The sequence below is a fragment of the Protomyctophum parallelum genome (genome assembly GCF_964188405.1).
Source record: "Protomyctophum parallelum genome assembly, chromosome: 20".
Taxonomy (NCBI): Eukaryota; Metazoa; Chordata; class Actinopteri; order Myctophiformes; family Myctophidae; genus Protomyctophum; species Protomyctophum parallelum.
This window is the reverse complement of record NC_139718.1, coordinates 42,119,319-42,147,196: the sequence shown is the minus strand read 5'-3', so window position 1 is coordinate 42,147,196 and position 27,878 is coordinate 42,119,319. Positions and strand designations below refer to the sequence as shown.

General features: G+C 46.4%; 1 protein-coding gene across 1 annotated transcript; it reads right to left on the bottom strand.

Moving 5' to 3' along the window:
- Window positions 1–316: 316 nt before the first annotated feature.
- dact1 (dishevelled-binding antagonist of beta-catenin 1) lies at window positions 317–27,635 on the bottom strand. Its single transcript, XM_083792312.1, has 4 exons — window positions 27,078–27,635; window positions 10,766–10,895; window positions 7,182–7,280; window positions 317–5,968 (listed from the first exon to the last, which is right to left on the bottom strand). The coding sequence occupies exons 1-4, from the start codon at window positions 27,525–27,527 to the stop codon at window positions 3,687–3,689; spliced, it is 2,961 nt and encodes a 986-aa protein (XP_083648438.1). The 5' UTR covers window positions 27,528–27,635; the 3' UTR covers window positions 317–3,686.
- Between the last annotated feature and the right edge of the window lie 243 nt (window positions 27,636–27,878).

Here is a 27,878-nt window from a genome sequence, read left to right as displayed (position 1 = left end):
AGTTTCTTATGGACTTGTTTTATTTCTGCGCGAACACACAGCAACAGTATTTCACTTCACTTCATCAACTTTTTGCTGCTGTGTGGGTATACTTTGTTCTTCTATTCATTTTTTTTTATTCTCATGTAATAATTCTATTGCACTTCGCAATGTTGTAATGTAATTCCTACTACTCGCTGTTCCAGTAACAGTAACAGACACTCTGCTGTTTTTGAAAAGCCAATGCAAAAATCAGTTATAATGTCGTCTCTATTAAAAACATGCTAGTTCAAACACCTCAGCTATGAGTGGAATAGAACAAGAAACAGGGTTTTAAGAGTTTAAAGCCAAACTTTTAATGAATGAAGCGATAAAAATATGAAGTATAACGTATTGACATACATAGACAGTATATATACACACACACACACACACATACACACACACACACACACACACACACACACACACACACATAATAATTCTGTACATGTGGTTCACAGCTCTCTGGCTGCCGGTCTCCAGGGTTACGCTCAATTCACCTCAGCGTCATTTCTAAAACCAGTGCTTCTAAAACTGGCAAGGAAAAGGACTCCGGGGCGGGCCCATATTGATGTGAATCATGTGATGTAGTATTTGGCCGCCAACCAAAAAGAGAAGATTTGTGTTCAAAAAAGAATAAGTAAAGATTTCCACAAAAACAAAAACATAAGTATGCAATATGGTTAAAATGATTGTGAATGATGCTACATTAATAATTGTAGCATGTTTTAAAAACCACAGTACAGGGCCCCGGGGGACCCCTGTTCATGGGTTTAAGTGGCTAAAACTTAAAATAAGTCAATAAAACATGTATACCAACGGTATGTTCAGCTGGGTGGCCTGGCTTATCGTCGGTTTAGCTTGTTCTAGTCGGCACTTTTGAACGGACCATTCCACCCATTCAGGACGGGAACCCCTTTTGTTGCGTTTTATTACGTTATACTTTAGCTATTGAAAAATAGCAGATCTACAAAACTTGTAGATCTGCTATTCTTTTGAAAAATCGTGAAAATGTGGGGGAAATCTTTGAAGATAAATTCCTTCAGAGTGAACGTTTTTTATTAAACTCAAATCTTTACTCAAATACAGATAATTCTGGGGGTCCTTGACATGAAAAAGGTTTGAGCACCACTCACATAGAAACATAGGTTTTTCATAAAACTGTTCAAGATTTAGAAGACTTTTTTTCCTTCAAAAAAGAAAAAATCTGCCTCAGTCCTAAATGGGTAAAATGACAAGGTGAATTGACCCCAACCCTGCTCCAGGTGTGAATGAAACAGGTTCCACAAAATAAAAATATATATAAAACATATTACAAATCATACCTGTGAGCTGGGTTTTAGTTTTGGTGAGAGAGGCTGCACTGGTTTAAGAGATGCTCGGTGGAGTTCACACATAATCCAAGCACTTTACATTTTGCCTTCAAAGAATTCATGAAGGTCGACACATCATACAACAAAGATGTATGGAGGATAAAACCTGGTTCAGGTGGTTGAACTGGGCCTTAGATTGGCAGTAAACACCTGACCAGCCTGCTCTCCGCATCAAAACAAAAGGCCACATTACTACTTTTATACACTTGATTACTGCAATAAACTCCACCTGTGCCGCTCTCCGCCCATCGTGACCAGGAAGATGTAGCGTCTCTCCTTAAACAAGCGCACCCTGCCTCCCAGTAATACCTCCTAAACTCATCAAAACACGTACCGGAGCGTAGTAGGACTTCAAATAAGTACCAGCCAAATATATTAGTTTTTAAATAGCTTTCATCAAAACAACTTTCATTAGAACCATTTGACAAAAAAAAAAAAAAAAAAACGTTTTGGGCTGTGATCGATACTGTCGTCGGGGTGTGGTTGGTTACAGCCAATGTACACAAAGTTGCACAATAATAATAATAATAATAAATATACAAAATATAAGGCTAGAAACACAACAACAGGCCTCTGTTGAGTCGCTTGTGTCAAAGTGCAGGGTAGTAGAGACACACCACACATCTCTAGATCAGTCCAGTCCACTTTAACCTCGTTCCCAGCCTTATCTTTATAATCTCACGAAGACAAAAGCCTCATGTGAAAGAACTACAGCCGAAAGTGTCTCGGGGGGTGGGCGGGACTACCTCCCCCAGAAGCTGTCTTTTTTTTTTCTTTTTTTTGATGACGATGATTTTCATGCCCTGGGAATGTAAACAGTTGTGCACAGGATGAACCGGTGCGTCCACTCTGAGGACACTTTGAGCTGCAGTTCTTGTCCGGCCTAAAAGTTCAATTCAGCACATTTTAGATTGGTCTAAAACACAGGAGGAGGTTCCCAAACCTGATCCTCTGTCAAAACCAGCTGTACTAGAGGTCCTGGTAGGAGATAAAACCAGCCGTACTAGAGGTCCCGGTAGGAGATAAAACCAACAGTACTAGAGGTCCCGGTAGGAGATAAAACCAACAGTACTAGAGGTCCTGGTAGAAAATAAAACCAACAGTACTAGAGGTCCTGGTAGGACATAAAACCAACAGTACTAGAGGTCCTGGAAGGACATAAAAACAGCAGTACTAGAGGTCCTGGTAGGAGATAAAAACCGGCAGTACTAGTAGCGGTCCTGGTAGGTAGATAAAAACCGGCAGTACTAGTGGTCCTAACCAGCAGTACTAGAGGTCCTGGTAGGAGATAAAACCAACAGCACTAGAGGTCCTGGTAGGATATAAAACCAACAGCACTAGAGGTCCTGGTAGGATATAAAACCAACAGCACTAGAGGTCCTGGTAGGATATAAAACCAACAGCACTAGAGGTCCTGGTAGGATATAAAACCAACAGCACTAGAGGTCCTGGTAGGATATAAAACCAACAGCACTAGAGGTCCTGGTAGGATATAAAACCAACAGCACTAGAGGTCCTGGTAGGACATAAAAACAGCAGTACTATAGGTCTTGGTAGGAGATACAACCAGCAGTACTAGAGGTCCTGGTAGGAGATAAAAACCTGCCGTACTAGAGGTCCTGGTAGGTAGATAAAACCAGCTGTACTGGAGGTCCATGAGAACCAGGGATGGGACACATCGATCTAGAATGGTGGAACACGTACAGTAGAAAACTGATAATCATTACAAATTGAAACACAAAAAGCTTCAGTCAGTTCAGCCAATAGGCACTTGTTGGCCATAAAGATGAACCAATTTGATTGGCTATGCCTGAGTTCCACAACACACACTGGAAACCCCACCCTCCACGGAGAAAGAAAAAAAAAAACAACAACACAATAATAAAATGTAGATGAGCGTCTGCTTTGGGCTGTCTGTATAGTAGTGCAGGATGGGGCTTTTAACTTGAACTCGGATTAATCCAAGACAAGTTGCTCTTCTGTGGGTCGAGTTGATCTTACGATGGGTAATAAATTAAATGATATATAACGGTACCCCAGGGTCAGATTTACTGACCACTGTGCCCCCCGATCATTAATGTTTGCTGCTGGTCAGGCTGCATGAAATGCATGCGTTTCCTTTTGGGAAACGTAGACTCGTTTGATATTTACGTTTAATTCAACAATTTAATTAAAAGCATAAGAAAATGTCCCCCCCACTGGTGTTTTGTTTTAGTTTTTAGTTTTACAAACGGAACGCTGACGGTATCGGCAACGTACGTCCATGAATATAGTTGGCCAACCACTAGCACTTCACACGGTGGTCATGAGTTTCAAAGAGCCCGATTTAAACCTCAGAATCCTCTTCTTCAGATTCCGAGAGGCTTTGATCTTCACCAGAGCCGGGGTCGAGTCCCGTGTGCCCCGCGTCCCAGACCCCGCTGCCGCCGCCGCCGACGACGACTTGGCCCAGCCGCCGCCGGCCCCTCCTCCTCCTTCGGCTCCGCCTCCCGCTCTGCTCTCCTGCGAGTCGCTCGCGGAGGTGCTGCCGTCGTCGTCCCCCTCGAACTCGCTCTCGCTGGACTCGCTGTCTCCGAAGCGGTTGGTGGTGTAGTTGGAGCGCTCGTCCTCGCTGGTGTCCACGATGGTGGAGTGGAAGAGCGAGGCGCACTCGGCCGAGTATTCCGAGTCGCTGCCCGCCGCCCCCCCCGCCACCCGGCCGCTACCGGCCGCCGGGTAGGCGTAGGGACTGGCGTAGTGCCGCTCTGCCGTCGTGGTGGCGGCGGTGGCGGTGGCGTTCTGGCCCAGCAGCTCCTTCCTCTGCCTCCGTTGGGCGCGGCGGAAGGCCTCGTCGTACGGCACCTCGGCCATGGCGCGCAGGTGCCTGTAGTCGTTGCGCTTGTACTTGGGCTTGGCCACGACGACCACCGGCTCGCGTCCGTGGTGGTGGTGGTGGTGGTGGCTCCCCCCGTGGTGCACTCGGTGGTGGTGGTTGCTCTTTGTACCGCCGTTACTGAGCAGGGTGGAGGTGGCGATGGGTTTGTCCAGGAACACCTGGTCCTCCGGGATGCGTTTCAATCTGGAGGCTGAAACATTGCCGCCGCCGCCGGCAGCGGCGCCTCTCTTGGAGACTTTCTGGTGCTGGGGGGCGATTATCTCGTCACACTGCGCCGTCCTCCGGGAGCTGCCTCTGGTCCTGGGAGTCCTGTCGGACTTGGGGAGGCTGTTTTCACAGTTGCGGCCGGCTTTGATTGGTTGGCCCTTCTTGGCGCTCGTCCTGAGGCTCTTACCGCCGCCGCCTTTCCGCAGCTTGGCGGCGTGCCGCTGGGCGGGAAGGTGCTGACCGCTGACCATGTGACCTCCCGCCGCTCCGCCCTCGTCCTGGCTCTGGGAGGAGGAGCCTAGGCTGACCAGCTCCGGCGGAGACCTATCACCTTTCCCGTTCGGGGCGAGAGGGAGGGGCTTATTGGGGCTCTTTTTGGGCGTGGCCGATTGGGGTTTGACAGTCCGGGGTGACTTAACGAGAGGGTCTGGGTCTGTGGTCGACGTTAAAGGGCAACACGCATGTTTCAGTTCTTTGGGAGAAGAGTTTGCCGCGGGGCTTCCCAGGTCTTTGTAATGGCCGGTCGGAGTCCCGGTGGCTTTGCTACCAGAAGACGAGGCTTTCTTTTCCAACAAGCCGTTATTGTTCACATGAACGTCACAATTGTTCACAGCGTAGCCATTTAGTCCACTGCCGCCGACAGAGTAGCCAGCTTGTTGCGTTCCACCGTTGACAGAGCACCCATTTGGTGCCGGGTCACCGTTGCTGGCAGAGCAGCCATTGTGTGTCTGTTCCTGTGAATGGTAAGCCTGCTCTTCTCTTTGACTCTCCGCAGACCCTCCCTCCGAGCTCGCCGTCCCCGCTAGCGCCGCGCCAGCCTGCCAGCTGGCCCTGGGCTCAGACCCCCTCAGCGTGCCCTGTCCCAGACCCGGACCCTGCTGCCTCCCACACAGACTGGCCTGCCTGTGGATGCTCTTACCCGGGTCGGTGCTGATGCTGGTCCTGGGCTTGTTGGTGGGCCGCACCGGCTGAGACCTCCTCTGCAACAGACCGAAGATATAACCCTCCAGGCGCTTGCTGGAGGGAGTCTGGGAGGAGACGCACGACGAGGGAGGAGGAGTCGTCGACCAGGAGGTGCTCTGACGGACCTGAGGCGCCGACGCGGAAGGAGCGACGCGAGGAGGAGGAGGACAGTCGGCTTTGTGTCCTTCCAGGGAAGCCTCCTGGACGTGTGGAGGTCCTTGGTGGTGTCCCGACGCGCCGAGCGTCTGGAAGAACATGGGACTCTGGACGGCCACGGCGTGGAGGGGACTGGGGTAGCGGTACACGTCGCTGCCGTGCCTCGCCACCAGGTCGCACTGGAACCTGGCGGTCTGCCCCGCCGCCGCCGACGCCTGGGGGTCCACGGCGGCGGCGGTGGGGGGAGGGAGGTCCAGGGACGAGGCGTAGGGAGCGGAGAGCGAGCGGCGGACTGTCCCCGAAGAGCTCTGGTCCTCGTAGGGAATCCCCAAGACCAGAAGACCCTCGCAGTCTGCGTAGCCCACCAGCTCATCTGGAGAGAGAGAGAGAGAGAAGACAAGTATGTTAGAACCAGAATAGGGATGCCGATTGATTGATTGACTGGATACTTTATTGGCAGAAATGTAGTCAGTACAGGGTACAGTCAAACAGAAATGTAGTCAGTACAGGGTACAGTCAAACAGAAATGTAATCAGTACAGGGTACAGTCAAACAGAAATGTAATCAGTACAGGGTACAGTCAAACAGAAATGTAGTCAGTACAGGGTACAGTCAAACAGAAATGTAGTCAGTACAGGGTACAGTCAAACAGAAATGAAATAATGTACAGGGTACAGTCAAACAGAAATGTAATCAGTTCAGGGTACAGTCAGATAGGCCAGCCCTAGTCCCAGCCCTATCTGAGACAGGGCTGTGTTGGATAGTCCCAGCCCTATGTGAGACAGGGCTGTGTTGGTAAGATAATGGATAGTTCCAGCCCTATGTGAGACAGGGCTGTGTTGGTAAGATAATGGATAGTTCCAGCCCTATCTGAGACAGTGTTAAGTGTTAATAGACCTTTTGTTAGGCCAAACAAAAGGAAGTGGTTTTAAAACTTCCTCCTCTTTAACACGCAGACAATAAAACCTCATCAAGCTGCTTTCAAAACAAACCGTAAATCAGTGTGTGTGTGTGTGTGTGTGTGTGTGTGTGTGTGTGTGTGTGTGTGTGTGTGTGTGTAGGTAGGTAGGTAGGTGTGTGTGTGTGTGTGTGTGTGTGTGTGTGTGTGTGTGTGTGTGTGTGTGTGTGTGTGTGTGTGTGCGTGTGTCTCTCAGTGTTAATTTCGTTGGCTAAAACTATGATGAAAACTGTTCGTGGACTACCTTTTTGTTTGTGTCCTAATTCATGGATTTTCATCATTTGGAATTCATCATTCATTGAAATCATTTTTGTATTTATGGAAAATTTTGATTTATTTCGGGGGGGGGTTATTTTTTTTTATAAATAAATAGTCATTTAAAATAAATTAGGAAACCAAAAAATAAATAAAGTGGACCCATAAAAATGTGTCCGCGACCCACGAATGGGTCCCGACCCAGTGTTTGGAAACCAGTACAGTATATAAACTACAGTACATTAACTGGTTCTAAACAATGGACTGTGATGTCACAGTGTGTGTGTGTGTGTGTGTGTGTGTGTGTGTGTGTGTGTGTGTGTGTGTGTGTGTGTGTGTGTGTGTGTGTGTGTGTGTGCGCACGTGTTCTCACCTGCGGTACTGGAGCGAGAGCTGGACAGACACTCGCTGAACACAGAGTTGGACGAGTTAGACAGAGAGCCATTAACTCCATCACTTAAATCATAGAAACCTAGAGAGAGAGAGAGAGAGAGATTAACATTTAATAGGGGTTCAATAATCTCATCACTCCCCCATTTCGGCTGAAGTGCCCTTGAGCAAGGCACTGAACCCCCATGCTGCTCCAGTGGCCGTCAGCATGCGACTGTGGGTTGTACTGTGCAGCTCTCAGGTTTTGGTGTGTGTGTGTGTGTGTGTGTGTGTGTGTGTGTGTGTGTGTGTGTGCGTGTGTGTGTGTGTGCGTGTGCGCGCGCGCAAGTGAATATGAAGCAGGCCTTTGCTGAAAAGGAGCACTCATGCTCAGCCAACCTCTACCTGGGTAAATAAGAAAAAATGCAAAAGAAAACAGCAGAGCAAATATCAATCCCATGCTTGCATATCTTTGGACGAAATGGTTATTGGCATTGCTGGTCGATATGTTATGTCCGTGGTTTAGTGCTCTGGTTCTCAAACATTTCCAGGTCAAGGAACTCTGAAGGACCCCCAGATTAATATGCATTTGTCCATGAACCTCCATGTGAGCGTACTTTGTGCCAGGGACGGACACCCATACAATATCTGAGTTGTTACAATCGTCAAATAGCCGATGCGAAGGAAAGAAGTGGTTAAACATATTTTGACGCTATATGTTATTAACTAATTTCACTTGTCTTGATTTGAGGAAGTGCTAACCGCCGTGAACGCGTCGGAATCGATTCATGAACGAGCGCGATGTGTTAAATTACCCCAGCTGCGCGCTCTTTTGCTTGTGCTTGTATACGTCTGCCGCCTGCAGTTCCGGCTTTGGCCAGTAGGTTTCAACGTCTCCCAGACGCTGAGGGCCTGGGCCCACCCGGTATACAGTATGTGCACGCACGCATACGCACACGCACACACACACACACACACACACACACACACACACACACACACAGTGGAAGACAGTGAACAGACTAACAGACAGATATACTGTCTCAAGCCAACAAATCTGAAGTTAGAACATGCAGTCCTTTGTCTCCGGGCAGACTTTAACCTTTTATACAAATTGGAAAAGAACTGTGTGTGTGTGTGTGTGTGTGTGTGTGTGTGTGTGTGTGTGTGTGTGTGTGTGTGTGTGTGTGTGTCTGTGTCTGTGTGTGTACTTTCCTAGTTGACTTGGCTCACTTGAGGAAATCAGCTTTGTCCTGGTGTGGAATGATAATACCACACCGCCATCACTACAGTCACTGGTCTGAGACCAGTCACTATGTTGTGAGTCACAACTTGTGACTGACCTCAGACCAGTCACTATGTTGTGACTGACCTCAGACCAGTCACTATGCAGCTGACCCCAGACCAGTCATGTTCTGTTGGTCAACTGTTTTAGTTTTAGTCGACTAGATCATCATAAGAAAGATTTTTGTCGACTCGGTTGATTTTGGCCACTTTTGCGGGCCTTGATGGCGTAAATGGCTGACTTTACACTTGATTGCAGATCTGCAAGCTCTCTTGAGTTGTGAGCTTGTAGATTTTCAGCATGCAACCAAACATAAAACGACTTGTCTCTTAGTTGTACTGCATGTCTTCTCCACTAGTCCCTCCCTAACATTTTAGACTAGTATAGGTTTTTTTTTTTGGGGCAAAATTGTCAATATATGTAGTCTTAGTTTTAGTCATCATAGCTTACTTATTATTTAGTTTTCCTCAGTGAAAAGGTGTAGCTGACAAAGGTTTTCCGTCATCAACACCAACGATGGCGGCACACACCAGAAAGAGCCGATCTACAAGCTCACAGCTTACGTTTGGCACGTGACACTTTCATACGACTTTGATACGGAGCATACATTGTCTGCTAGCTTCAACAAGAGCGCTGTGGGCAGGAATGCAGTGTTTACACTGAAGCCATGGCCATATTTAGACATGCTGTCTGCCCAGTACAACCACAGTATACTGCTGTTGGGCACTGGGAGCTGACCAGTACAACCACAGTATACTGCTGTTGGGCACTGGGAGCTGACCAGTACAACCACAGTATACTGCTGTTGGGCACTGGGAGCTGACCAGTACAACCACAGTATACTGCTGTTGGGCACTGGGAGCTGACCAGTACAACCACAGTATACTGCTGTTGGGCACTGGGAGCTGACCAGTACAACCACAGTATACTGCTGTTGGGCACTGGGAGCTGACCAGTACAACCAGTCTGATACTGTTGTACTGGGAGCTGACCAGTACAACCACAGTCTGATACTGTTGTACTGGGAGCTGACCAGTACAACCACAGTCTGATACTGTTGTACTGGGAGCTGACCAGTACAACCACAGTATACTGCTGTTGGGCACTGGGAGCTGACCAGTACAACCAGTCTAATACTGTTGTACTGGGAGCTGACCAGTACAACCACAGTCTGATACTGTTGTACTGGGAGCTGACCAGTACAACCACAGTCTGATACTGTTGTACTGGGAGCTGACCAGTACAACCACAGTCTGATACTGTTGTACTGGGAGCTGACCAGTACAACCACAGTATACTGCTGTTGGGCACTGGGAGCTGACCAGTACAACCAGTCTAATACTGTTGTACTGGGAGCTGACCAGTACAACCACAGTCTGATACTGTTGTACTGGGAGCTGACCAGTACAACCACAGTCTGATACTGTTGTACTGGGAGCTGACCAGTACAACCACAGTCTGATACTGTTGTACTGGGAGCTGACCAGTACAACCACAGTCTGATACTGTTGTACTGGGAGCTGACCAGTACAACCACAGTCTGATACTGTTGTACTGGGAGCTGACCAGTACAACCACAGTATACTGCTGTTGGGCACTGGGAGCTGACCAGTACAACCAGTCTAATACTGTTGTACTGGGAGCTGACCAGTACAACCACAGTCTGATACTGTTGTACTGGGAGCTGACCAGTACAACCACAGTCTGATACTGTTGTACTGGGAGCTGACCAGTACAACCACAGTCTGATACTGTTGTACTGGGAGCTGACCAGTACAACCACAGTATACTGCTGTTGGGCACTGGGAGCTGACCAGTACAACCAGTCTAATACTGTTGTACTGGGAGCTGACCAGTACAACCACAGTCTGATACTGTTGTACTGGGAGCTGACCAGTACAACCACAGTCTGATACTGTTGTACTGGGAGCTGACCAGTACAACCACAGTCTGATACTGTTGTACTGGGAGCTGACCAGTACAACCACAGTCTGATACTGTTGTACTGGGAGCTGACCAGTACAACCACAGTATACTGCTGTTGGGCACTGGGAGCTGACCAGTACAACCACAGTCTGATACTGTTGTACTGGGAGCTGACCAGTACAACCACAGTCTACTACTGTTGCTCACTGGGAGCTGACCAGTACAACCACAGTCTGATACTGTTGTACTGGGAGCTGACCAGTACAACCACAGTCTACTACTGTTGCTCACTGGGAGCTGACCAGTACAACCACAGTCTGATACTGTTGCACTGGGAGCTGACCAGTACAAGACCAATAAAGTTACAATGAAGTTACCTGAGCTAGGCCGGCTGTCCGTCTCCATGTGATCATGTGAGATCTCCGTGTCCAATCGTAGGTCGCTGATCTGCCGGTCCAGCTCCTGTAATTGGCTGATCAGGCCGGCATCCCGCCTCCTTAGACAGTTCTGTTGGACACACACACACACACACAGCAGAGAGAGAGAGAGAGAGAGAGAGAGAGAGAGAGAGAGAGCTTGGTTATTATATCATCAGTATCGATAAAATACTAAAGGCCTTTTCAGACAGACGGGCAGTGACTGACGCGCCTAGGAATTCATTTTCAATGAGAGCCTGCGGCGACAGCGCAAGCGTTTTGTCGCGCGTGCGGTACCGTGAAATTGTTGCGCGCAAGCTCGTTTTGCCCCACCGTGCACGTGTCCGCCCTAGACCTGGGTTTTGTTGAGCCCTTTTTCGCGTCGTGACCCGTTGTTGAACCAGGCGACAACGTCTTCGTCACATACTCCCTTGCCTGATAAGCCCTTAATGATGTCATGTTACTGTAAAACCACAGTTTATTGTTTATTCATTAGCCAAAAATAGCAGAGCTGAAAACACGCCACGGATGCTTGTAGATAGTTTGGACGCATTAGGTTCAACTCTCTCTCTCTCTCTCTCTCTCTCTCTCTTGTCTTTAGTTACTTTTGAGAACGGCACAAAACTGAAACAGGAGCTGAAGTTTAGCTGCAATGTTGGAAACAACAAAAGGTTTCTTCTCCTCGGACTGTTTTCTTTTTTTCTTCTTCTTCTTCTAAGCAGCTCGGAGTCCCGCTGCTCTGGAACACACCCTGGACTGATCTGCTGCCAAATACCTCAACGTCTGGACGGGCTATTTCTGTCTGACCTGACACACACACGCACACGCACACGCACGCGTGCACAGGCAGGCAGGCAGGCAGGCACTCTGTTTCTGTGCTTCCTGAGAGAAAGGGTTGTGAGTTCAAATCCCAGACACCTCAGAATGAGCATGTCGGTTGGTGGTGTTGGTCTAAAGGAAATAACGCACCAAACCCTCCAGAATATACCTGTATGGTTGACTGGGGGCTCCACAGGGATCTGTATTGTTCGAGGACCCCCTGCCGTTTTCCATTCGGCGAAAACTTGTAGATCGGCTGTTTTCACCCGAATGTTCGCCGTCCCCACTACTATCGGGACGCTAGGGGATCACGTGGCTAAATTAATTCTAAGAACAGATCATACCTGACCTATATATATATATCTGTAACACACACAAACACACACACAGTCACACACACACACACACACGCCCCTCATATCAACCTAAACGAAACCCAACCCCTCAGAAAGAATCCTGCCCCACCCTGACCCCAACACACATACACACACACACACACACACCCCCTCAAAGGCCTACCGACAGTGGATCTAAATTAGGCCCCGCCTCCCTGGGGATCAGAAAGTATGCGCGGCTGTGCGACACGTTGTCACATGACTGGAGGTCACAGTGTGGAGGAGCTGCTGCTGCTTGTACTGGTCTGGAGAAAGAGAGTGTCCCAACGTGTCCTCCAAAATGATATTAGTATCAATGTGTCCTCCAAAATGATATTAGTATCAATGTGTCCCCCAAAATGATATTAGTATCAATGTGTCCCCCAAAATGATATTAGTATCAATGTGTCCCCCAAAATGATATTAGTATCAGTGTGTCCTCCAAAATGATATTAGTATCAGTGTGTCCCCCAAAATGATATTAGTATCAATGTGTCCTCCAAAATGATATTAGTATCAATGTGTCCCCCAAAATGATATTAGTATCAGTGTCCTCCAAAATGATATTAGTATCAATGTGTCCCCCAAAATGATATTAGTATCAATGTGTCCCCCAAAATGATATTAGTATCAATGTGTCCCCCAAAATGATATTAGTATCAATGTGTCCCCCAAATTATATTAGTATCAATGTGTCCTCCAAAATGATATTAGTATCAGTGTGTCCCCCAAAATGATATTAGTATCAGTGTGTCCCCCAAAATTATATTAGTATCAATGTGTCCTCCAAAATGATATTAGTATCAATGTGTCCCCCAAAATGATATTAGTATCAATGTGTCCCCCAAATGATATTAGTATCAATGTGTCCCCCAAAATGATATTAGTATCAATGTGTCCCCCAAAATGATATTAGTATCAATGTGTCCCCCAAATTATATTAGTATCAATGTGTCCTCCAAAATGATATTAGTATCAGTGTGTCCCCCAAAATGATATTAGTATCAATGTGTCCCCCAAAATGATATTAGTATCAGTGTGTGTCCCAAAATGATATTAGTATCAATGTGTCCTCCAAAATGATATTAGTATCAATGTGTCCCCCAAAATGATATTAGTATCAATGTGTCCTCCAAAATGATATTAGTATCAATGTGTCCCCCAAAATGATATTAGTATCAATGTGTCCCCCAAATGATATTAGTATTATTAGTGTGTGTCCCAAATCAGGGGTTCCCAAACTTCTTCATGTCAAGGACACCCAAAATGATACTCATTAATATAATGCGAAGGACCCCCATAAGAGAAGGTTTTTACGGCCCCCTTAGCAGTGATTCTCAACCATTTCAAGGACCCCCAAAAGTATAGGTTTGACCTATAATTAGGTCCCCCATTTAATGGCATGTCTATCTCTGGGACCCCAATGTATATTGTAAAATAAAAGTTAATTTAACTCTGAGAGTGTAGAAATGGAACCAAATGGACCCGTTAAGGTCCACCATGTTAATACCTCAAAAAAGAAATCAATCAATCAATGAAAGAAAAATTACTGCATCAAAAATCAACAAACAATATCATTAAAACTGGTCAAACGGCTAAATTGTCTTGTTTAAGCTTGTAGATCTGCTATTTTCACAATGTGTGGCCGTGGAACCAAAGACATTCCAACAAGTGCTTATCAGGGAGGGAGGGTCCCCAGTTCAAATAGGATTATGTCGGGGGGTTACGGCCTGAGCAGGTTGAGAACCACTGTTTCGGGGGACATATCCAGACCCAGCAGAGATGGGTTAGTTTAGGAATAGATTAGTTTGTACTGGAACAGGTTTTTATTGCAGCAGCCAGCCTGCTTTCACACAACTGGACGGAGAGGGTCTGCATCATGGCAGAATCTAGCTGAAAACTCATCGACAGAAATCCCTGCAAAAAGGGTAGATGCAAACATAAACCTAACTGCTAAATGTAGACAATCTTTCTGGCTGATATTAGAGCGGTAACATCGTTGATGGACAGGAGGATCCATTGTTTCTTAAACCAGTGGTCCGGGGACCACCAGTGGTCCTTGAGGAAGTTCCAGGTGGTGCCTGGAACTGTGTAGTGTAAAATGAGTGTAAAAAATGAAACCAAATGTCCAAAGATCCACGTGAGGCGTGTTGTGAGCGCTGTACATCTGGCTGCCTGTCAAGTGGTTGGTGTTTTTTGTTTGTTGTTGCTGTGTTCTTGTTTTGTTTTGTCTTGTGTACCCGTGTTTTGTCTCGTATTGTTTGGTTTGGTTTTATCTGTGCTCTCGTTTTCAGGTATTTCTGGCTGCTGCCTCCGTTAATCCGTCCTGATTGTGAACAGTTCACAGGCCTTTATGTGAAGAATGAATTAAATAAAACCAAAGAGAGGAAAATAAATCATCAGATTTATTTCTCACTTTTAGCTCCTTTCAACCATTTTTATATCTCCTGTGAGCACCTGGTTGTTCTGGGTTGTTTTTCTCTTTGGTTTCCCGGTGGTCAATTAATAAAACAAACTTCAATAAAAAGGCAGAAAGAAAAGGGAAAGTGTCCAATAGGACAAATTAATGACATGAACTTTGCTCAAAGTGGGCTCCGGGGACCCCCAGGGGTCCACTCCTTAGGGGGGGGGGGGTTGCAGCAAAGTAAGTTAATGTAGCATCAGAATCGGTTAAAGGACAACTTCAGTTTTTTTCAACCAAGGTTCATGTTTTAGGTTATTAGAGAAAGTAAAAGATGAGTGTTCATTTTTCTTCATTTGCTGCTTTCTTTCGTTTTAGGGATTTTAGCGTTTTTTGACAGGGGGGCGGGGGCATTCGAGCATGGGGCTAAATATGTATTTCTTTACAAAATATTATGGCGATTTATTTTTTTATTATTTGCTATAGTCCTAATAAACCCCAGGAAATTACATCTGGCCACGGAAGATCACAGGATCTACTGAATGTGAAGGTAGCCTATTGGGGGGAAGCCACACTGTGTGTCATAGGCTCAATATGTCAGTTTGACACATTCAGTAGATCTCGTGATCTTTTGTGGCCAGATGTAATTTCTTGGGGTTTAGTAGGACTAGAGTAAATAATAAATAAAAAATATCGCTATGACATTTTGTAAAAAAAAACATATTTAGCCCCATGCTCGAATGCCCCCGCCCCCCTTGTCATAAACAGCCAAAATCCCTAAAACTAAAGAAAGCAGCAAATGAAGAAAAAATTACATTAATCTTTTACTTTCTCTAATAACAACCTAAAACATGAACCTTGGTTGAAAAAAACTAAAGTTGTCCTTTAAACACTTTAACCAATGTCTCTGGACCGGACGGACCACGTTTTTTGGCTCGGACAGCAAGTTGCTCGGACACAATGGACAGCAAGGTGCTGTCCATTGTGCCATTTTGATATTGCATGTACATTTTGGTTCGAGGGCTTAATCAAATCCCTCAAAACAAACTTCCAAGCTGAGTAGAACAGCTGTCCTACTGTCTGTCTATACACTGTCTCTCTCTCAGCATTCCTACTGTCGGTCTCTCAGCTGTCCTACACTGTCTCTCTCTCAGATGATTGGCTGATCACGCCATAGCGATGATTTGATTGGCTGAGCAAAGTACATATTGAAGATAAAAGTGAGGGGCGGAAAAGTGAAAGGCGCCAAAATTGATTGGCCGGAGACACATTTGTGATGATTTGATTGGCTGAGCACGGAATGTGATGTACAGTATGTATGACGATAAGAACGCCCCTCACTTCATAAATCCATTTTAGAGGGGCACTAGCCCCTCCTATATCCAGCTTTTGGTGTGTGTGTGTGTGTGTGTGTGTGTGTGTGTGTGTGTGTGCACAAACGTTGTCCTACACAAACAAATGCCATTGACAACTTTGAGTGTTTGTGTAAACGCAAACATGATGCATGTGCATGATATTCACCCATTCTCACTACAGCGTCACACAAAAGCAGATACAATTTTTAGACATATATAAAGGTTTCCACCCGACATACAGTAGGCTATATATTGGGGCGACTCTCTGCACTTACATGTAATCAACTTGCTGTGATTTCTCACCATTAATGAACTTGAATTAAAATTACATTAAAATGTTAAGCAGTAGTTGCTTGGTCTAAAAGATAAAAATAAATAAGGTCACAAAATGCACTGATGAAGTTGCAGTCTGCTCGTGACGGTGCCAGATGAAAAATTAAAATTTGCACCAAAAAAACGCATTGTAGCACAAGACAGAAAAGGGTGTCCTTTATTTATTCATCTTTACAGACAAAAAAAAAACCTTTAGGGAACTATTTATTATTAATTATTTCTGTCCATTTAAAGTTTCAGTTAGGTTTAGTAGATCTGCTATTTTGAAAGATCGTGACAATGTGGATCAAATCTTTGAATATAATATAAGCTTTTATAACTAAAATCTTTTGCTTCTGGGGGTTCGGTCCCTGGAACTACATATTGTGAGATGGGTCCACAGCCAAATACAGATAATTCTGGTGGCCCTTGACATGAAAGAAGTTGAGCACCACCGACATGGAAACATAGGATAGGATTTAAAAGACATTTTTTAGAATTGACCTCAGTCCAAAATAGGTTAAAACCCAAAATAGAAAATGTATGTTTGCCCGGGACCCAAACTAGTGAAAACAGCAAGCTCAGGTCAGGAGGACTAACGTCTGCATGTTAGCATTAGCATTGATCTCGGGGTGGAAACCTCCTATGCACAAAACCCGGATTACATCAAATCAGAAGATGGCAAAAAATCATTCAGCCGTGTCATTCTGCTGACTCATGCTGCTCAGTGTCATCTGCCAGCGTGTGGAGAAGAGCTTCTGCTCAATGCCTGAATTGTAAGTTTAGTAGCAGACACAGGAAGTCAGGAGAGCCATGTTGTTTTTTCACTCTAGTGCCTCTGGGAAAGCTGTGGTTTTACTGTTTGGAGTGGAAGTTAACAGGAAGACCTAGCTCACGCACGCACGCACGCACTCACACACACACACACACACACACACACGCACGCACACGTGTGTGTGCGCACGCACACACACACACACACACACACACACACACACACACACACACACACACACACACACACACACACACACGCACACACGCAGTCTACACTCTTTCTTGTGGTTTAAAATAGAACTATCTGTAATGTGATGACATAGCGGTCAAGACTCTTCCTGTTCTCTCTTACTGTCTGTCCTACACTGTCTCCCTCTCAGCTGTCCTACTGTCTGTCTCTCCCACACTGTCTCCCTCTCAGCTGTCCTACTGTCTGTCTCTCCTACACTGTCTCCCTCTCAGCTGTCCTACTGTCTGTCTCTCCCACACTGTCTCCCTCTCAGCTGTCCTACTGTCTGTCTCTCCTACACTGTCTCCCTCTCAGCTGTCCTACTGTCTGTCTCTCCTACACTGTCTCCCTCTCAGCTGTCCTACTGTCTGTCTCTCCTACACTGTCTCCCTCTCAGCTGTCCTACTGTCTGTCTCTCCTACACTGTCTCCCTCTCAGCTGTCCTACTGTCTGTCTCTCCTACACTGTCTCCCTCTCAGCTGTCCTAATATGTCCCCTGATATTCACCAATCACCACCCAGCGTTGCTGCTGTAAGTGAAGCTCCATTCACAGCCTCAGTGGGAAATGGTTCAAATGGACCCGTTTGACCAGATGAACCCCATGGCGTCCCTCGGTCTGCTCTGGGGTCGAACATTCTGCAGACAATGGTTTCAGTGTAGAGGGAAAAAACAGGACGGGGTCTAGTGTAGAACCCTGTGGGACCTCGGTCAACTAAAGTGTATATTAGGGTCATGGGTCTTCAACAGGAAGGGACGCCGCCGAATCCTTTTTTTGCTTATTTTTCTTTGCCTATTCGCCTATAAAAAAAAAAAAGAAGCCAAGCTCGTAACAAGTCTCTCTCTCCGACACGGTGTGAGCTTTTGGATGTGATCATTTCAGGGGGTGTACTAGTACATCATGCTGTACATCACGTTGACCCATTCTGGGCGGGACCCCTTTTGGTGTTAGCATCATGCTATGCTTTGGCTATTGAAAAATAGCAGATCTACAAGCTCGTAGCGCGCCACCGAGTGGCGCGCTACGAGCTTGTAGGTCTGCTATTTTTTACACAGAAACGTGGCTTTTTGTCAGAAAACTGCAGTCAGGATGCAGAAGACATTTTTTAGAATCTGATCTCGGGTCAGAATGGAAAACTGTCGGGATGTAGAAAGACATTTTTAGAATCTGATCTCAGGTCAGAATGGAAAACTGTCGGGATGTAGAAAGACATTTTTATAATCTGATCTCAGGTCAGAATGGAAAACTGTCGGGATGTAGAAAGACATTTCTAGAATCTGATCTCGGGTCAGAACGGGTTTTAAAGGCCACGCAGCTGCGCTTGCAGCAGCAGCAGCACCGACAGCGGACTATACGTTTAGGTAAGGCAGAAAAGTCTGATTTAACTCATTTAGACGATTCTACACAAATGCCTTCCAAATCCTGACAGTTTTCGGAGAATCCTATGTTCTCGAACGTTTCCATGTCAAGGACGCCCCAAAACTAACATGTAATTGGATTCTTATAGTAGCGGGCGACGACGACGACGACGACGACGACGGGCGGTTCTGGGTGAATTTCCCCCCGTGGGTTCAATTTGGGTACGGGGTTGGACCCTACTGTGAAGACCTCAAGTGAGTGGGTGTTTTGTCAGATGTAAGGAGAGGGTGGGGGGGGGGGGGGAGTGTTTGTAGCTGCTGGGTGACAGCCAGCAGGCACAGAGAGGAGGTGATTGATGACGCTTCACACACACTATACCATTTGGAGAGCTGAACAAACCCACGGACGGAGCAACGCCACACAGGGGGGGCCGTCACGTTGAACCGTCTGAGTCAACACACACACACACACACACACACACACACACACACACACACACGCACGCACACATTACTCTACTTGTGAGGACATCAACGTTTTAGGACAGGAATGTTCTTTTTGTATTTTCCTTTTTACCTTAACAGTACTGAAGCCAATAGATAGCCCGTCTACGTGCTTCTCCGTGTTAAATCTCACCCTAAAACATGAAATAAACCCGACCTCTGAATGCCTAACACTAACTGTAACAGTGGCTCAGGGGTAGAGAGTGGCCGGATGGGAACCGCAAAGCTGTGGGACTCACTCCAGAGTTAGTGTAGATTGTAGAAGTGTCCTTGAGCGAGACGCTGAAACCCTAATTGCTCCCAATGTGCAGGTTGGTGCCTTGGCATGGTTTCCTCCGGCATCCGTGTATGAACCTATGTAAAGTGCCTCGGATAAAAGCGATATATATATATATATGTAAATGCACATAATCTTTTCCTAACTCCCCAAATCTGTGTTTCAACCATAAAACAAGCATTTATCTTGCAAATTGTACTCACTCGTGTGAAGACATTGGGCCTCACACAGGCATAGTGCGAATACAAGTACACGCACACAGCGTGTGTGTGTGTGTGTGTGTGTGTGTGTGTGTGTGTGTGTGTGTTGTTACAACACCGTTGTGTTGATTTTTGCACTCTGACATCACAGACGGATGGGACGAGAAACGTCCCCCCCCCCCCCCCCTCCCCCCCCTCCCCCCCCCAGTGTCACATGTTTGTCACGCAGCAAGTAGACACGATGGAACACGAGACATCTATCTGAGACGGATCCCAGATCCACAACACAACACAACACGGACCGGAGTCTGCATCCACAACACAACACAACACGGACCGGAGTCTGCATCCACAACACAACACAACACGGACCGGAGTCTGCATCCACAACACAACACAACACGGACCGGATTCTGGATCCATAACACAACACAGACCGGAGCCCGGATCCACAACACAGACCGTAACCTGGATCCACAACACGGACCGGAGCCCGGGACCATAACACAACACGGACCGGAGCCCGGGTCCACAACACAGACCGGAACCTGGATCCACAACACGGACCGGAGCCCGGGACCATAACACAACACGGACCGGAGCCCGGGTCCACAACACAGACCGGAACCTGGATCCACAACACGGACCGGAGCCCGGGACCATAACACAACACGGACCGGAGCCCGGGTCCACAACACAGACCGGAACCTGGATCCACAACACGGACCGGAGCCCGGATCCATAACACAACACGAACTGGAGCCCGGACCCACGACACAACACGGACCGGAGTCAATGACAGAACCATGACAGCAGACAGTTCATCCAAACCCAGCGATTTAACACATCATAAAGAAATGATAATTAAAGAATAGAATAATTACTAACCAACCCCGATTGATTGATTGGTTTATTAGACAATGTATAAACAGTCACTCAGTCCAAAAAGTCCTTGCAGTCTTTTTAGGCCCTATTTTGGACATGCATCATGATAGTCAAAAACTCTTTTGACTAAACCAAATTGGCAAACTATTATATATATATATATTCAAAACAGTGCTTCTCGATTATTTGATTAATCGAAGCATTAATCGATTATAATAATAATAATAATAATAATAATAATAATATAAGGAAAATAATTCCATGGCCGCAGGCCCAAACATTAAACGACAACAACATCGTCTTCTCCACACGCTGATTGAATCCACATTGAGATAATCAGGTCAGATTGGAAGCGGCTGTGTTTTGGATCCCGACCTCCCGACCCCCCCCCGAACCCCACCCCCTTCCCCCCACTTTAAACGGCTTAAAGTCTGCTTCCAACTCAGCAATCCAAACCTGGAGGGGAAGGGGGGGGGGGGTGTAAAAGCTAAGCTTGTGTGTGTGTGTACTAGGGAGGATTAAGCCTGTAGTTTGGTAAAAGTTAATTTGACCCCCTCTCTCTCTCCCTCTCTGTGTCTCTCTCCCGCCCCCCCTACTGTATCACCCCCCGACCTTCTCGCTCTCATATTTAAAGAGGGAGGGAGGGAGTGACTTGAGGTTGAATTTAAATAACAGTTGGCTCTTTCTGTCGTAATAATGGCTGTTCAGTCCCACGCCAGTGGGACCCCCGGGGGTCCCACACACTACAGCACAGTCCCCCCTTCCCTTCCCCTGGCCCTATACCAGCGCTGCCTGCCTGCCTGCCACTGCTGCTGAAATAACAGGCCTCATCCGCTTGGCTTTCAAAGGTTGTGCCGTTAAACTGGGACTACTGTGTTGCCTTTTCCACCCTCCTCCAGTCTGGCTGGAATCGCATCTACACTTTTCTTTGCTCTGGAACTTTAACTGCTGGGCTTCCTCTGGCGACTGAAATTTCCCTCGCGGGGGGGGGGTCAACAAAAGGTCTCATCTTATCTCATGATCTGATTATTGACCGAGGAGAATCCAGGAGAGGGTGATTGGCTGCACTGTAAAAATACGGAGGGCTATATCTTGCGTCGACCCCTTAACCCATTTATTACTTCTTTTTTTTTTTTACTTTTAAAATAGTTCAAATAGCTGATCTACAAGCTCACAACGTGCAGATGTAGATTGGCTAGTTGAACTATTTTAAAAACATTGTGTGTTCGTTTGACTCTGGGAGGGTTGTACGAAATCAATGGAACCAAATGGGGAAGGGGGGGGGGGGTCATTTGGGTCTGAATGTCCCCGCACTATTGGTTGATGACTGGTCTAGTTATTTATTTAAACAGCTGATACTCACGGGGAAAACATGAAAATGTCCCCGCTCTTTTGAGCGCCTGCCGGCGCCTGCACTGTCGTGCATTAAATACACACTATGTAACTTATAGTTGTTAATGTCTCGTCTTTAAGTCGAATTAATGCAAGAGATCAGATCCCTCCGTTGCAGTGGTTCTCAAAGTGGGGTCCGGGGACCCTCAGGGGTTACTCGAAGGGGTTCCAAATGGACCCTTCACAGCCACGCCTGTAACTCTGAGAGTTATTATGGGGGTCCTTGAAAATTAAACGTTTTAGTCGTTTTGAGAACTACTGTTGGATGTATTATGTAGTGGGGTTGGGTTCAGTAAAAAAAGCATACTTGTATTTAATCGCTCGTCTCATTTTCCAACTCCGCTGCGGTACATATTATTGGAGCACAGCCCTGGGAGACTCCATGGCCTCATCAGACATTTCAAAGCGGATTCCTTTTGATTTGAAACACACATGTACTCTGTATTAACCCATTGAGACCCATTTAGACCCGAGATCAGATGTCTTCTTAATCCTAAAGGTTTTCTGAAAAACTTTCTGTCGGTCGTTCTCAAAACATTTTCATGTCAAGGACCCCCCAAAAATATATGTAATTGGCCACCGACCCCCATCTGACAATATGTTGTTCCAGGGATCTCCCCAGAAGCAAAGTGTTAAGATATGAGTTAAAAACGTTTGCTCTGAAAGGATATATATTCAAAGATCTGCGGCACATTTTCACGATTTTTTAAACATTTCTCAATAGTTAAAGTATATAACACAATGCTCAAAACACCAAAAGGGGTTCCCGTACTGAATGGGTTAAGACCCGAGCCCCGATCCAATACACGAATGCCTTCTATTAAAACCAGTAGTTCTTAAAAGAGATTTTTCCACAAATAGCAGATTCGCTGAGAGCTTTTTGAATGCTATTTTTTTTTGCCATAGCCAACTCTCTTAACATCAAGAAATTACACGGATGCTTTCCTGGTTTAAAAATAACAACAATAATAACTGTGATCCTGAGCGGTCATCGTGGCATACTTTAGTCACAGATATTTGCACTCCCAACGTGTACGGCGCCGTGAAATGGAAACTAGACCCGGAGCAAAGATTTGAGTGGATAAGCTTCCCCTCATATCAGACCTGGAATATGCCATTCTGACCTGAGATCAGATTCATACGAGGTTTCCACTGGACACACACTGGTCTGATTAACCCATTCTGACCTGAGATCAGATTCTAAAAATGTCAAGTCGTTCTTCGATTTTTCAAAAATAGCAGACCTACAAGCTCGTAAGCGCGCCACTCGGTGGCGCGCTACAAGCTTGTAGATCTGGTATTTTACAATAGCTAAAGCATAACATGTTGCTAACACCAAAATGGGTTCCCGTTCAGAATGTAATATGCACTGTAGCAGAGTGCAGAGAGGCAGAGGCTGAAATCCTGCAAGAGGGAACATTTGGACAAAGATAGCAGATCTACAAGCTCTCAACGTGTCGCTTGAGAGTTTGTAGATAAAGCTATTTTCGCGGCGCAAACCCAGCGGTCTTTATTTACTGGAGAGGCGGTGTATACGACATGGATTTCGAAACAAATTAGTAAAAAATAAAAAATTGCAGGCAATTCTCCTGAATGCTAGCCTTCCGGTATGGTATGAAGGGGAGGGGCATTTTGCATTTCTTTCACCATAGTAAATGCTGCTTCCGTGGTCTGGTTAAGGGCAGTTGTTATACAGAAAGGGGTAAAAGGGCAGGGGCCGAAGCCCCCTTTGATGTCTATGTGTGCACGTGACTGCACTGTAAGCCCGCAAGTGGTCGTCAAAAGTGTGGTCCCCAAAAGGGGGCCCGGAAATTAAGAACGGTTTAATTTCACTAGAAGTCAACTTAACCCAATGAGAGACTGCTTAAATAGGATTACTGAGATCACATAATGGGTTTCAGTCTCTCCACGGATATCTCACTATACCCTACAGAATAGAGTCAAATCAATTAAACAGTTGTAGAATTCTCTACCGAACCTAAATCGATCAACGGATAATGTTCTCTTGTTGAGGGTCCCGGGCCATGCAGGCACTTTCCCCAAATGGGGGTCCACTCCACACGGCCTATATAACGCAGGGATGGATAAAGGGGGTCCGTATTCCGTAACATGGAAATGTTTTAGAGCAACTGCCGTGTGTATATAGAAAGTCCATCAGTGAAGCAAGCGTTCTGGAAAACAGCTTAACGCCGTGACTGGAATGTGTGCTGAAAGGCGTCGTGTTGTCAATAATATGAAGTGGAATGCCAATGTGTTGCCTTGTCATTGTGCCTTGTGCCGTTTTTTTTAATTGCCCTAGTATATTTATTGGTATCTGGTCTGTTTTTAATTCCGCACACCACACCACAGTGGAGGAGAGAGACAAAGACACGCTTCAGAGATGTTGGAGAAGAAAGTTGCTATTGTATTCAGAAGGCATGCACTGTGCTGCCCTGCAGCCACTGCACACTGGGCTCAGTGTGTTCGACCCAGGACTGACCACTGTTCATTTAGCCTGTCTGTAACCAAATGGACCCTTCACCCGTTCTGACCCGAGATCAGATTCTAAAAAAATGTCTTCTACATCCCGACAGGTTTCTGAAAAAGCCGTGTTTCCGTGTCAGTGGTTCTTCGATTTTTCAAAAATAGCAGACCTACAAGCTCGTAGCGCGCCACTCGGTGGCGCGCTATGAGCTTGTAGATCTGCTATTTTTCAATAGCTAAAGCATGACCAGTGGCGTAATTAGACCAAAAGCTAGGGTGTTGCGGGGGCGAACGGTCATGTTTTCGGGTTTTTATCGGGTTTTTTCTTACTTTTTTGCGGTTTCTTGCGGGTCTAAAGGCTAAATTGTAACGTGTCAATGTGCGCAAAGGGCTTGAGACAACATAAGCCTTTTCAAAATATGGATGTTTATTTAAGCACGCAAAAAGGAAAAGGGCACTCCTGACCAACAACCATTATTGAGCTTAACTATACTTTACTTCATTGTGAATGTGTGCCAACATACTTCAAAACAGCAAACCTATTTAATATAGAGAGACCTGACCTGACCCCAAAACTAACAATAAACAGCACAGTAATAATGCGCTAGGATGAATGAGAGTGAACTTAATGAAATAATTAATTGAAAGACTAAACAACAACACACCAAGGCCAGGCTACTGTCTGTTTTCAAAATAAATGTATTTATTAAGCCATACAATATATGTTAATGTCAATCAATAAACCAAGGAGGCACCGCAGATAACGTTTATGGCATTTATAAATTGTAGCTCTTGGGCGCTCCTTCAAGAGTCTCTTTTTCTCGCTCTTTCTCTCTCTCTCGCTGTCTGTCACTGTCTCTTCCTCTTCCATCATTGCTCGAGTCTGTCAGACTCTGTCTGTGGATTAATAAGGAAGAATGGAAAAGGGAAGAGAAGAAAGTTCCTATTACAACCACGAAAAGCAACCAGCCAGTCAGTCGGTCAGTCAGTCTGTCCCCGTTTTTATCTGCTGTCTGACTGAGGCACCACAGGCTCGCAGCGCACATCTGTCTAATCACAACAGATAGCGTTGCTAATCCAAGGTGCTGAATTCCACACAACACAATACTGAGCAGTATTAGAAGCCTGTAGTCCCACTCATTGGATTCAATCATTAAGTAAACAATCAACAGCGATACATGCATGCAGGCTAGCAGAATAAATTAAACAAATACAAATGATTCTTACCTTTGATACCAGCAGGCAGCAGCTGAGACTCAGTCCATGAGGGGAAAACGACGGGGTCGTAGTTTAGCAAAGTCTGTGACCAGGTCATGATCTAAGTTGAGCGATTTGACCAAAACTGGCTCCACTGCCATTAACATCAGGTGTGTAAGCCTTTCGTCGCCCATCGTAGTCCGGAGATAATCTTTGACTCTTTTCAATACAGAGAAAAATCTCTCATTGGATGCTGTTGTTACAGGTAAAGTGGCTGCAATCCGGAAAAGTTTTCTAATTTCAGAGAAGCCAGTTGGCAGAGCATCTAACTTTTCAAGGGCTGACAAGATGCTGCCATCCTTTTGCGTTAAATATCCTTGTGCTGTGTAACATTGAGATGGGAGCAAGGTGCGGTCAACATGGATGTCATACAGACTTGCAAAGTCGTCAATCATGTCGGCATCCAGAAATTTGGGGCTGCTTGAATCGAATGCCCCGAAAGCTAGAGAGAAGATGAGCCTATCTGTTTGTTTGTTTTTTACGCGTTTTTGTTGTGCTTCCGCTTCCGCTCCACGATCACAACCTGTGTGAGGGGGTCAGTAGGTGAGTGACGTGCGTCACGTGCGACGTGCCTTTGATCGATGTGTCATGATCATCTCACTGCGCCTGCATGTGCAGATGCACTAATGCGCTGATCACATATCACAAGAACAAGATGTACAAAAAACAACATATGGATGTTTATTTGAGCACGCAAAAAGGAAAAGGGCCTGACCAACAACCAAAAAAAAAAAAAAAAAAGCATCATTGACTTTTTTTTTTTTTTTAATGAAATCGCTAGGGTGTTGCCATGGCAACACCCTAGAGGCCCAAATGACGCCCCTGAGCATGACATAGTGCTAACACCAAAAGGGCCCAAAATGGGTTGGGGAGAGAGTGTAGCCTACAAATGTACAACCAAATGGACCCCTACAAAAGGGGTCCATTTGGTTGTGTACATTTGTAGGCTACTACTACTACACTCTCTGGGTTAGTTATAGGGTCCATTTGGACCACTATAGCTTTACCGGTCCATTTGGTTACATCTGTGTAGTTTGACATTTTAAAAAGGTGTGTATATAGCTCTATATTCTGACAGTAATCACTGCTACAGAGTGATTGTTTTCAGCAGCAGGGGTCTCTCTCTCTCTCTCTCTCCACCAGTTCTTTGAAGAAGTAAACAGAATATTGCATTTTCTTTTTTTTTTCGGGACACCAATTTCATCCAATCAGGGAAGAAGAAGAAGAAGAAGAACCAATAGTGTTCATCCCTGCATTCCTTGCATGAGTTCTAGTCTCTTCTGAATGGATAGAATTGAACTGCCATCATGAAAAGGCGATATTCTCAGTGTTTTTAGTTGCTGCCTGGAGAGACCCACATGTTACTGAACAAACAACAAACACTGAATAATATCTAGAGAGCCGCTATTGACACGTATTTAAAAACAAAAACGTCACTCGTTATTGCAGTAGATCCATATAGCCCAAGATTTAGACTCTCGTAGATGTATTTATCGATCGATACGAGACGTAACGAGAGTCGTAAATCATCCATACGGACACGACTGTCCACTGTCCAGCACACACAACCACACGACCCGATCAGGAATCGATAGTGTGTATATGACTACATGTGAATCGATCAGTCGTACTACTACTAGAGAGAGAGGCTACGCTACATTGCGTTACATACCAGCTGTTTTCTCAGCAGCAGAATGTTCTCCTCCAGCAGCTTCTCCTCGCAGCTCAGATAAGGATCCTCCGCGTGCAGCGGGTCGTCCGTCCCCGCCACGGCCCCGGCGGAGGAGGAGGGTCGAGCCGGGTCAGAGGGGGACAGGGACGCGGCGTCCTGCAGCGCGCCGCGGACCAGCAGGTCCTGCCTGGTCCGCAGGTAGTCCAGTTCGCCCAGACCGGCGAGCGTCGCCTCCAGACGCTCGCGCACCGTGCGCCCGCGCTCCACCGCCGCCGTCGTCATGTTGTTGTTGTCCTGCTCCCTTATTATACCGGGGCCGGAGGAGCAGACGTCCATCCCGGCCGTGGCGGTGGTGGTGGCGGTGGTGGTGTCCCTCGGCTGGGCGCAGCGGTGGTAATAGGAATAATCCCTGGAGAAAGAGGCCGGCGTTGTCTGTCCACAGCTATCCATTCAACGAGCACGGCAGCATACGTATATACGTACACGGTACACACACACACGCGTACACCGGAGAGATGCGCGTCCCCCACGCCCCGGTGTGATTTACAGCGCGGCGCTCAGTGGTGAGTGGTGACCACCCCAGACAGACAGACACACACACACACCGATCACATTTGGTCAGCGGTCCCGCAGAGAAGAGAGAGAGAGAGAGAGAGAGAGAGAGAGAGAGAGAGAGAGAGAGAGAGAGAGAGAGAGAGAGAGAGAGAGAGAGCGTCACAGGGAGAACATAGGGGCATGTATAATCCTGTTCCTCCGTGGTGCTGTGACTGTCGCAGCAGTCTGCTGCTGCTCCATGATAAC

What these genes read in the sequence shown, in the direction of transcription:
- dact1 (XM_083792312.1), bottom strand. Translation starts at nt 27,527, where the DNA reads ATGGATAGCTGTGGACAGACAACGCCGGCCTCTTTCTCCAGGGATTAT. An exon ending in GGACAGCCGGCCTAGCTCAG is followed by an intron (nt 7,281 to 10,765) that starts GTAACTTCATTG and finishes CTCTCTCTCTAG; the next exon opens with GTTTCTATGATTTAAGTGAT. An exon ending in CTCTCGCTCCAGTACCGCAG is followed by an intron (nt 5,969 to 7,181) that starts GTGAGAACACGT and finishes CTCTCTCTCCAG; the next exon opens with ATGAGCTGGTGGGCTACGCA.